This window comes from Hippocampus comes, unplaced genomic scaffold (genome assembly GCF_001891065.2).
Source record: "Hippocampus comes isolate QL1 unplaced genomic scaffold, H_comes_QL1_v1.1 scaffold153, whole genome shotgun sequence".
In the NCBI taxonomy this organism is placed as follows: Eukaryota; Metazoa; Chordata; class Actinopteri; order Syngnathiformes; family Syngnathidae; genus Hippocampus; species Hippocampus comes.
The window spans coordinates 641,935-654,407 of NW_017805991.1; the positions used below are offsets into that span (position 1 = coordinate 641,935).

The 12,473-nt window shown below is 42.4% G+C and overlaps 1 protein-coding gene across 1 annotated transcript; it reads left to right on the forward strand.

Annotated features, from left to right (window-relative positions):
• Positions 1 to 5: 5 nt before the first annotated feature.
• Positions 6 to 12,341, forward strand: erp44 (endoplasmic reticulum protein 44). The gene is made up of 11 exons (XM_019892123.1): positions 6 to 65; positions 2,475 to 2,547; positions 2,639 to 2,678; positions 3,312 to 3,427; positions 4,990 to 5,174; positions 6,036 to 6,151; positions 6,274 to 6,448; positions 6,540 to 6,651; positions 7,444 to 7,585; positions 9,128 to 9,230; positions 10,374 to 12,341. Exons 1-11 carry the CDS (start codon positions 6 to 8, stop codon positions 10,482 to 10,484), a joined length of 1,233 nt encoding a protein of 410 aa, XP_019747682.1. The 3' UTR covers positions 10,485 to 12,341.
• The last annotated feature ends 132 nt before the right edge of the window (positions 12,342 to 12,473 follow it).

A 12,473-nucleotide genomic window follows, 5' to 3' on the forward strand; every position in this document is an offset into this window, starting at 1 on the left:
ATACGATGAAACTATCAGCAATATTACCTTTCCTCTTTGACCGCATCATTTGCGTCATACTGCTGGTAAGCGCCTTTCTCTGGTCCCTGCAAATGACACTCGGTTGATTGGAGCTAAAGCGCATGCTAACGTTAGCTGAGGGCTCCTAGCCAGCCAGCCAGTCAGTCCACAGCTGCTAGCTAGCCGAACAGAGTCTCTTGTCATTAGAGGTGGCGACTTTATTTTTTTGGGCTGTGACTCATGTGCCAAACCGCTTATTCACTGCTGAGGCTCCATGAACTTGGCAGGGTGACTGGCGACGGAAATTTTTGCATACCGTTTCGCATTAACAGTTTGCGTAGACGAGCCGGTGGTATTGAATGAGATTACCGATGGTGTTGTAATTAACTTTGGTTCATCACAAACAGTTCGCATGCAATTTTTTTTTCATGCAGCGTGTCCAAACTTCAGGCATAACCATGCTCCTAAAGTTTCTTACTTTAGTCGGACTATCCAAATTGGACGGGTTAGCATACGTTTAAGGTGGTAAAATGTCAACATACTCGTTTGGTCGAAGAAATGTGTCTAACACTTAAGTGTATACGCAGACGTGCTTTTACAATGAATAAGTTTTTAACCTATGGTTATCGATTGATCTCTTCGTGTCTATGAGTGATGTTCGCGGTTGGTGGATTCCTCTGTTGTGGCTTAATCTCATTGGTTAACAACCCGGAAATGAGCGGTACCACTGTTGTGTTACTTTGTGGCTGACCTGAGAACAGTCAGCTTTGCATGGTAATCTTCCTTGTGTCAAGTTCATGATGAAAACAATCATATGAACTTTATTCATCCCACAATGCTTCAATTTCAGCAGCAATAATCGAAACCGGAGATTAAAAGAGGAGCAGCAAGGAAGACAAATGTATGTTTAGGGCAGTGAACGTAGTAATTTATTTTTACAAACCCAGTTCCAATGAAGTTGGGATATTGTGTTAAACATGCATAAAAACAGAGTGCAATGATTTGCAAATCATGTTCAAACTATATTTACTGTAATTAAATACATGACAAAGAAAAGATATTTAATGTTCAAACTGATAAATGTCAATGTCTGGCAAATAACCATTAACTTAATTTTAACATTTATGCAAAGTGGAAAAGTGGTCTGACGAGTCCGCATTTCAAATTGTTTGTGGAAATTATGGATGTCATGTCCTCCGGGCCAAAGAGGAAAAGAACCGGAAATCTGTTTTGCTCCTGCTGCCTTTTTAAAAACATATGCTCGCGTGCATGCATGTTACCGTATTGTTTCATCTGGCATACATTTTACCATGCCTGCGATCCATAATCCAATGCGTCTTGTATGTGTTAAATACAGAAATAGCCCCCGCTACTGACACTACGCCTTTTAACACGGTGGCGCCGTCTGATCGTGAAAATACAGTCATATAAATGCAACAATTCGCCGAATCAAACTGCGCAGCAGCATTAGGATCAACGCTATTCTCGTGCTTAGCTATCATTTCTGTCTTTTTCTTCAACAGACATTCAGCCTTCCTATTATCTTTATCATTAGCAGTTTTCTCTGTCTTTAGAGCCACACTTAGGGCTAATTAAGAGCAAAAAAAACCCCGCAAAGACATTGGCAGTGTGTGACAAAGAGAGCCGATTGGTGTTTGTGCGGTGCAAGAAAAAGCACAACTGAGCACTCCACAGCCAAGGCAGGGCTGTCTATGAACTGAAAATAGTGCGAGGGAATATTTCTTCCAAAATGTTTTGTATAAATGAATTGTTCGTGAGTCTAGGCATAGCCTGTGGCGTATTTGTTTGAAACATCCGGGATAAGCAATTAACTATCCTTCTTGAGTCATTGGCACACCAACAATCAGCACTCCAGTGTTTGCTTTGTGCGAGATAATGATGACAGAGATCCACTTGTAGATGATTACTCAAAGGATTCTTCACGATGATTTGCTTTTTGGGTGTGTACATGCTTGACAAATTTGGTGTCGCTAAGATGACCTTTTGCCATTTCTTTTGTAGTGTGCTTTACATCTCGCCTCCTTGGTAAAGTAAATCTGTATGAATAAACATTTAATGTGCCAAAGGGTGCTCCAGAGGCAAAACAACACTGGTTAATTCTTTGTTGAGGATAATAATGGGGTGGCATGACTCGGATAGTAGAGTACGTCCCCGGACCCTTTGGGTGTGATCCTGAGACCCCTAAATCATATTAAACAATTAAAAAAACAGGTTATTGAACCTCCATGCTCGTGATGTGTTCTCATGAATGGGTAAAGGGAGGAGACAGTGTTAAAACGGAAGCGTCAAACAAATGTAAACCTTTTAAAATGAAATGTTTTTTTTTTCATTCATGCCTGCTCTCACTCGCATATTTCTCGAAATGAGAGCCACACACGCCCCGACATTTTTCCCCGCCAAATATCCCGTGCCGTTGTCGCCCTTTGGTTTTAATAGCTGATCATTTTGTAAAGGTGATGGGCCTTACCACTCCCGGACAAGCAGAAATCACCAGTTTGGACTCAGCCAACATTGACGACGTCTTAAGTAAGACAGCAGAGAGCGCTCGACTCTTATCGCCGAATTTACATTTTACAGTATTGTAAGGGTTTTCGTGATTGTGTGTGTTTGCTTCCAGATAATGCTGGCGTTTCCTTAGTTAACTTTTATGCTGACTGGTAAGTGACTTCTTTATCTGCTCTTTTTAATTTTTGTAGTGATATCAACATTGTTAACATAATTGCACGGCAGCTTCTTTCGCACAGATAGCCACAACGAAGCCATAACGGATGCTTGGACACCCAGTTAATCCAAATTTGCTTTTAAGATAAACAAAGGGAGAAAAATAAATCCAATTTGTTTATATTTTTGCCCCGTTGGAAATAGTGGTCATTAAAAAAATATCTGAACTCTTTCCTTCAGGTGATTTTTTTTCAGTAACTTTTGACTTTAACTGTCATACAAGTATAAAAAAATACGTTTATCTCCATAAACCAAAACATAGCTTGATAACAGTTTAGCCTCCAAGTTCTGGAAATCGTAGTCAGTCCCCAAACTATACAACCTTCGGAGCAGTGGTTCGTACACCTTTTGCACCAAGCACCACCTAAAAAAAATATGTCGCTCTCCATGTCCGACCTTCATGATCAGCATTAAATTACAGTAGTGTAGCCCATACACGTGCTCATCAAAAAAATGTGACTTTTATTCATAAAAAATGTATTTCATATCATGGGAAGCCACTGTAACAGGACAATGTTGATTTCACATTCGGTCACCGTCGGAAATTCTGTAAATCTCACTTCTTTCAGGTGCAGATTTAGTCAGATGCTCCATCCCATCTTTGAGGAGGCGTCTAATATCATGCGGGAGGAGTTCCCTGACACCAAGCAGGTGGTGTTTGCTCGAGTTGACTGCGACCAGCATTGTGAGTATTTACAGCTCCTCCACTCCGCTTCTATTACCGCCCACTCCTTGTGAAAGCACATCTATCTTGTTGACACCCCCCCCCACCCCCGCCCCATGAAAAATCAGATTTTGGTTAATTGAAACAAACAAAAAAAATGCTTGCTAATTACCACCTGACAATCACAAAACACACCCATGTGGTCTCATCAACACACGGCAAATGCAATGCTGAATATACATATGCAGTATTTAAATGCACATAACATCTTAATTATAGGGCTGAATAGTTGAATTAAAAAAAAGGTGTAGAAGTAAAATCTCTGCTTTAAAGCCTTTCAGGGATCATTTTGCCGCATGGACGAATATCACAGCATTACACCCAACCACTTCGCATTGAAATATGGTGGTGGAGATGGTGGCGAGCCAGGTGGAAGGAGTCGGTAAAAGGCAGACAAAGTCCGAAGTTTGGTTCACTTCGCACTTGACCAGGAAGACAAAGTGCAGTCTATACCACGACAGCACATCTCCGATGAACAAAACAAACAAATGTATTAATGGTAACTCATTTAATATAGTCTACTATCGCTATGTAACATGTATTGCCATGCCCCCGCAAGCAGCCGGTGCACTTTCAATTGCTTTATTGAATAAACAGTAAGAAAACCATAATAAGCAATAAGCACGTGTGTACACGGTGGCCAGCAACTGCCAGCTAACTGTACACTCTCATTTGCTGACACCCACATCACTCACCGGGCCACCCACGCTCTATGAAGAAAGCCGTACGCACTCAATGACCGTGAGGATGGCGACCGCGAGTGGATGAAAATAATTCTTGCACCTCACATGCACTTACTGTGTTTTATATCGCAGTATCTGTCAAAATCATGTTTTTACTTTTTAGTTAACTTTAATTGGAAAGCTTGAATTAGTCTATCTAATATCTGCAGTCCAAAGAAGCCAACGGGTGAAAATTAAATGACAGTATGACTAATATTGATATCCTTTCAAGTATATCTCTTAAGCTCTGTCAAAGTTGTTGATTAAATGCTCTAAACAGTTCGGCACCTTTCATGATATACGCGCTTAATGGAAAGGGCTCGCGCGCACATACCCGCGCCGTATTTGATGGGTCGACGTCCGCATAGATGGCCGCTGCACCAAAGCGCAGCGCAGACACAAACCGCCCCGGCCGCAGCCCTTTTGAGATAAAGCAAATTAAAGAGAATTATTGATGACCCGCAAACTGTTTGAAGGCTAATGACAAAACTGCTTCTTCCTGTGAAGCCTGGAGGCTTAGAGACGCCCCACCGAGAGATTGACACCTGCCACGCACGCACGCACACAGGGAGGGAGTGTCTGCACAGCGAATATTTACCCCGGTGGGGGGGCAGCTTTCATGTGGGAGATCAGAGCTCAGAGCTGTCTGAAGGTTGTGTTTTCAGCCTTTTCACCGCCACCATCGCCCGCCGCCGCTCTATGGCGTCCACTAGCCGCCATCCCCCCGTGTCTGCGAGCGTGCTTTACTCTTCTTCATCAATCAATTGCATCCTTTAACTTCGCCTTCTGCCCCCCGTCTAGCCGACATAGCGCAGCGCTACCGCATCAGTAAGTACCCCACGCTGAAGCTGTTCCGCAACGGCATGATGATGAAGCGGGAGTACAGGGGTCAGAGGTCAGTGGTGGCCATCGCCGACTTCATCCGCCAGCAGCAGGTTGACCCCGTGAAAGAGATCCACTCCCTGGAGGAGCTGAAGACTGTGGATGTGAGCGGCAACAACACACGTTTGTTTGGAGTCTTTTATTACTGGCCGATAGGGCTGGACAGCGCATGGAAATCAAATGAACGGTGCAATGTGGGAGAAAGCAATTTTCAAATCAAGAAGGCTGCAATGTCAAAAAACTGGTCAATAAGATTGACGTTTTATATACATACACACAGGTGCTGCAATTAGAATATGATGAAAGAGTTGATTTATTTTTCAGTCATACTGTTCAAAAAGTGAAACTTGTGTAACGCATACATTCATTCCACACAGACTGATACATTTCAAGTGTTCATTCATTTTAATTTAGATGATTATCGTTGAAAATTAAAAAAAACAACAAAAAATAAATTCACTCGCTCGGGAAATGAATAAAATTAATAGAATAATATTTAAGACAATACAGTGTGGAGGGGGGGGGAGAGAGAAAAATCACATTCACACACATACCCAACGACTGCATAACTCCATGCACTGTTAATTTTAGCCTGTACAAGCCGAATAAATAATGATGGTAAATTGTTTATCATTGAACGAATGAAATGTACTCTGAACAGAGGATGCCCTGATTAAAGCTTGTGTAGGCAATTTTACCAAATTGATGCCATTTGCGTCCCCAGGCAAGTACATGACGATACATTTTTGCGTTGAAAGTTAACATTCGATTAGCGTAAATGCCATAGTTATAGTATCGTTGATCGTTTTCAAGCTAAACACCCATGAAGAGTTTTAGTACAGAAACAGTCAGCCTGAGATGGACCGATACACATTTAAAAGTGGACTGTTGTGACGAATAACCCAACATTTATTTTCCGTTGACATTTTATTACACACTTGACCCTCTTAGTTTTTCTTCAACAGAGGAGCAAAAGGAACATCATTGGATACTTTGAGAAGAAAGACTCTGACAACTACCACACCTTTGAAAAAGTCTCCAACATCCTCCGAGATGACTGCGTCTTTATGGCTGCTTTCGGGTGAGGTTTTTTTTTTTTTTTGTGTGTGTTTATTTCCTTTCTCTTTTCTTATTCCCACAATGGCTTCAGTGAGGTGTCCACGGTGTGGTATGAACCTTCATCTTGGTGTCCCGCCCCTCCAGATCAGTGTCCGAGTCGGAGCGCTTCAGCGGGGACAACGTCATCTACAAGCCGGTTGGGGAGAGCATCCCCGATATGGTTTACCTCGGCTCCCTCACCAACTTTGACCTGACCTACGCTTGGGCTCAGGACAAGTGTGTGCCTCTGGTTAGGGAGATCACCTTTGAAAACGGGGAGGTTAGTCCCTCGCCTCCCTATTCATGATCACATCCTCAGGGAGATCTTCGAATGGACAACATCATTTTGAACACGAATCGCTGTTTTCCAGGAGCTCACCGAAGAAGGCATCCCTTTCCTTATCCTGTTCCATCTCAAAGAAGACAATGAGAGCTTAGAGAAGTTCCAGCAAGAAGTAGCTCGTCAGCTCATCAGCGAGAAAGGTCAGCTTGTTTCATTTTATTTTGTGTGACGTGTGATGTCTTTTTCTCCACTTTTTACAGAAACTTGTGACCTGTTTTATTGCATCAGATCTGAACACGGCACTTTTATGGAACGGCGTGGAACTTTTTATCTGTGCACATGCACGAGTGCAGAGCAACAAAATTGACTGAATAGTTATAACCCTCCCAAGAGACACCCCCCCCAAAAAAACTAACAAAAAAAAAGACCAACAGAGGGAGACAGAATGGACAAGCCTCCACGAGACATATATGCTCCTTTACCCACTGCTGTGAATGCAGAAGTATGATACTCCACAGTCTCCACTTTGCTGTAGCACTTCCTGTTCTTTCTGATCGCAGTCTGCTCTTGAATAAAGTGTCTCCCTTTCAGGAAATAAATAGTGGATAGCCTTGTTCTCCTTTTTTGTGGTTTTAAGTTAGCAGTGTCATTACCACTGATGTGTGAATTTGGCCTGTTTCCTTTTTTTTTTTTTTTTTTTTTTGATTTTATTTTTTTTGCCTTTTCCTGTTCTCTTGAAGTTGAAACAGTTCACAGTAGGAACAGATGCTCCCCTTTCACTGCATTGGACATAGTCAGCGCACCACTGCTCCACTCGCTCTTGCTGCTTTTCCCTTGGTACGACCAGGTATTTCTAGTACCTGGTCAGCCGAGATTGCCTGTGTGCCTTCAAGGAGAATAGCCATTTGAGGATACATATTTAGAAATGATAGTAGAGGGGGGAATTCAACCAATAGCCTTTGTGTGATTGCAAAATGTTCTGTGTTGCTCAGGGTCCATCAACTTCCTGCACGCGGACTGCGACAAGTTCCGCCATCCTCTCCTCCATATCCAGAAAACTCCTGCCGACTGTCCCGTTATTGCTATTGACTCGTTCAGGCACATGTATGTGTTCCCGGACTATAAAGACCTCAAGTAAGCTCCCACCTCTTTCCTTCTCTCTTCTCGCGGTTGACCTCAGCCAAGGAAGAAATACCGTATTTTCACGACCAATAAGGCGCACCGTATTAAATGCATAGTGTCAGTTACGGGTGCCATTATGGTGTGTTATGTGCTTGTGAAAATACGTAAGCCTCATTTGGATCACCATTAAACTTTATGTCAACATGGGTACTACAGGTGCGTCAATTGATTGACAGCTAATCGATGACCAGATAAATCAACAACCATTTAGATGATAATAGATGAATCTAGCTCAATCTGGATCTGGACTGAAATCAAATTGGATCCTCCATGGCCATATCTCCACAATTTTTTGTTGTTTTGGAAATGTTCATTTTGATTACAAAGTTGCAAAATATTTCACGTCACCATTTACAGTCATCATGTCACTTAAATTAGCACTTGCACATCCTTGGAGTGAAAATGTTTCAAACACAAAACAAAATTCAAGAGAGCTAACTTAACGAACGGGGATCACACCAAGCACATCATTCCAGCTATGTTGGCAATGAGAAGGGCAAACAATGCCTTCAATATGAGCCAGCGGGGTTCAATGCTAAACCACTGTAAACTACAACCACGATAATCAGCATATTGTTAAATGAATCGCCGTCGGTAAATCCAGGTTTTTTTTTTGCAACTCTTGTAATGAGCTCATAGTACTATACAAATTTTTTTTTTACTTGTATATAATGTGTGGCCTACAAAAAAAGATAAGTTGAAATAAAACACTTTAAAAAAAATTATTTGGCGTCCACTGGAACGTGTGTACCAGTGCTATTGCAGTAATCACATCATGTCAAACCGATGAAGCAAATCTAATGACAGCTGACCACAAATTTGACTAGTGCCTATTCTTTGTGCTTAATGATGTCATGAGCCACCATTCTTCTCATCTGCCTAGATAAAGGAGTTTTTATTACACACACACACACACACACGCACACACACAAACACAGCATAATCGGCTCTTGCGCACCAGCCAAAAAAATGTCAGGCCCTTCTTCCACGTGTCCTTTATGAATGGGCCAGGACAGCAGCGCTAATGTGACATGATTTGGCACGGGCAATAAGTGCTAAACTAATCCATTCTAATCAAATATGCTCCTATTTATTCTGCCCCCACTCTCCCCAATCAGAGCCCGATCACATAGACACGAGCCCCGAGGACTGACCGGCCTCGCTCAGCCTAATTGCATCACATCAGCGCTGCGTGCGGCACACAGCTTGAAATTGCATTAGCGCAGCCTATGTTGTATGTATGCACTAATGCTACACACACACACACACACACACACACACACACACAAGGTCCACCAGGGGAGCTGGGTGCCATCCGCGTAACGCGACAGCCTCTCGTGACCTGTCGTTAATAAGATGCTTTATGGATTAACGCGTCTTCGTGTCACCGGCGTCTTATTGTCCCTTACAACGAGTCAGACTGGAACTATGTGGAACGCAGTGTCGGAATGTGCCGCCGATTCATGGCGTGTTCTTTGTGCTGAATCTTTCTAGTATTCCTGGCAAGCTGAAACAGTTCGTGTTGGACCTTCACTCCGGAAAACTACACAGAGAGTTCCACCACGGTCCGGATCCCACGGACAGCACGCCCGGACAGGTCTGGGTACACACCGCCTTGATAACCGCTCGAACACAATCGAATGAGATCCAGTGCAAGAGCTACGTTCAGAAAAAAACTCACATTGATAGTAATGCTCTGTTTTGATTGCGAGAAACATTCACAGTGGCGCCTCGGGTTTTGCACATTGTTTTAATAGAAAAATGACTTTGATTTAAGGTGTTTTATCGATTTGCAAATCGTCTTGGCATGGATACGCGGAAGGATCTTTTGTCTTTCTTCTCATGCTCTGAAACCATTATTGGCAATGTGCGTCACACATTGCAAATAAGTTGCTGTTGTTTTGTTTTTTTGGGTTTTTTTTTTTTTTGTTTTTATTCTTAATTAGCCTTCTGAGTGGCTTCTAAGAAACAAGAAGCTTGCGATAGTGTACAGAAGCTCATGGCGCAGACACGCAGAAAGATCTATTGTGCTTGTTCTGGTGCTGCGCAATTGTCATTGGCCCTGCGTCACACTGCAATTAGAGTACTGTCTCTTTTCTCTGAATTAGCCCTGAGAATGACTCCTAAGAAAAGGATAACTGCTCGTTGTGCTATTCAGAAGCTAATTCCAATATTTCAAACAATCACATAGTTTAGCCCTAAGCTACCTGTACAGCAAGAAGACTTGGTCATTTGAAGATATTATCTTGAGTACTGCTTTGCCCAAGGATGGTATGGTGTTCCTCAGGGTTCACTTTTGAGGCCCCTGCTGTTTTCATTGTATTTGCTACCCTTGGGCTCCATCTTAAAGGAAGCAGGGTGACGAGGTAAAAGTAATTTTGTGGGCAGGTACGGCCCCTTTTTTGCCTGCCCATGGGGACGGGCACTTGGGCCACCCCGCTTTAAGCTATGCTAGCCCATGTCGCTGGATAATATAACAATATTCACAGGCACATCTGTTTTTATGAAGTGGAATAAGCTCTTTTTCGCTCGTTAAAAACCACATTACAAATATTTAGTTGGCTTTATTTTGGGAGGCCGAAATGAATTAATGGCATCTACATTCATTTTACAGGGGAAAGATGATCAATGACTTGTACTTGGAACACTTCCCCTCGAAAAATGCCTTAAGATCTTAGCAGAAGCTGCTCACGTCATCTTTTGTCGTCTGAAATGACTTGGCCTTTGTGTTTGTCGTCAGGAGGAGATCGGGGGCGACGGGGCCAGCAAACCCCCACAGAGCTCCTTCCAAAAGCTGGCGCCCAGCGAGACTCGCTACACCATCCTTGGACGGGACCGCGATGAGCTGTGACCCCAGCCGCCTTTCCTACCAGTCACCCTTTTTGACTCAGTGCCACACCTCGGGGGGTGGGGACGTCCGGGGAGGGGAGCTTTGGGTCAGGACACAGGCCAGCGGGACAGAACAGCAACACCCAACACCCTTACTTAAAAGAGAGATGAAGAACTGGAGAAGAGAAAGAGTGATAGTGCAAAGCCCATGACACAACCATGTTGGAATAGCCTATATTTTCTTAACTTGTAACATTTTATTTGGATTCTGGGGAAAGGTGAAGACTTAAGTGCGTGGGTGTGGGGGTAGAAGCATGAGAAGTATTTTTATGTTTATTTGTTTTTTTTTTTTTCAAGCTTGTACATATGTTTTTGTTCCTTGGCATTTGTTGATCTAAATTAAATGCACCGTTATTTTTCTTTGTTGATTCTATTCACCCGTCACTCCACTTGTTCTCTAACGTGGCTCTTTTCCACCAAGGTTACTCCGACGCCGCCTCATGTGGGTGATACTCATTATGTCTTCGTAAAAGCACAAGACGATATTTTGAAGTAGTAGCATCTTCTCTCTCTCTCTGCAAGATTTCTGAAGGATTAGAAACATGTCAGCTACTTGATACTACTTGTTTCGAGCTAGGTGTAGGGAAACTGTAAGTAGATTTGCCGTGCTTTTCTCAAAACAAAAACATCAGAGGAACTGTAATAAAAAGACTGAAAACACGTGGCCCATGAAGGCACATTAATATACACTCCTCCCAAAATAGCAGAATAGGATATTGGGCTTTTGGTTGAAAATTGACAGCGAACCTCAAATTCACATGAACACGTGAACTCAAATTGACCTGTAAACATTTGAATGAGCTGTGAAGTGTTTCAGTACTTTTGCACAACTTGCTGTTCTGTCACAAGCTGAATGGCAAAATTCAAGTGTTTGATCCATGAATGCACTGATGCATTCCCTGCTTCAATTAGAATTGGCATTTAAACAGGTGTGGTCATCATGTCGCTCACGTTTCAACATCATGAAACCAGGACAACACCTAACAATTGACCAAGAGATTCAAATAGAATGTTCTCAGAATGATGTGGCCACTGAGCTGAGTCATCACCAAGTTGCAACAGACACTGGAAGTGTCACAGAAAGGCATAGAAGTAGACTGTGGATATTGTGAACAGTTGTGAATTATGCCAGCAGCATATCACAGTTGGACATTGCATCCAGAAGTTTTGAGAAGCTCAAATAACCTGGCAATGGGTTCATCTTGAAATTTCATGTGAAACCCGCCTACATTGGATCCCCTTCATGTTTCTGGTTTATTGTAATGAATCTGTTTTTTTCTTTTTTTGCAGAAACCCCTTCATGCCTTGTTTTGCATGTGTAAACTTGAGTTTTCCTGCTTTTTTTCCCCCCCATGGCAATTTTAAAAGGTGTCACTTGGTCATGAACAATGGGGCCACTGTCTGAACTAACCTTTTGTGAGTTGTTTGTATAATTTATATTGAAAACAACCACCACCACAAATCTAGCACCAAGACTGAAACAGCCCCAGATAGGAAAAAGGTTCCCTACCCCTGACTAAGATCGTCAGAGTTTAGCACAGCACTCTGAAGAGAGATGAATCCTGTGAGTTTTGCGAAAGTGGCTCGAATTAATTGTCTTTCTTTTCACTTAAAAAAAGAAAAAAAGATGCTTTTCAGAGAACAACATTTTTTTTTGTCTCTTTCCAATGCTGGGCACCCACGAGAATGTTTGATCCAGAAGGCCATGCAAAAAAACAAATCAAGTAAATTGACCTCAAACCCACAAATGCTCATCATTTGATCGTCATTGTTTTACAAAGGAGGAATCTTCCCTACCCCTACACAAAATCATTACTTACAAAAAAATTGTAATTGCCAAAGATTAGACTAAAATGACAAGTGAAAATAATTTTTCTGTGCTGTGCCACTGAAGCTTACAACCTCCACTGTGATAAATAATGAAAGGCTTTTCTTATCCACCGAGTGTTTT

Excerpts from the sequence above, each read along its gene's own strand:
- erp44 (XM_019892123.1), top strand. The coding sequence starts at position 6 with ATGAAACTATCAGCAATATTACCTTTCCTCTTTGACCGCATCATTTGC. Across the intron at positions 2,679-3,311 it reads GTTAACTTTTATGCTGACTG|GTGCAGATTTAGTCAGATGC; the intron begins GTAAGTGACTTC and ends CACTTCTTTCAG. Across the intron at positions 6,449-6,539 it reads TCACCTTTGAAAACGGGGAG|GAGCTCACCGAAGAAGGCAT; the intron begins GTTAGTCCCTCG and ends GCTGTTTTCCAG.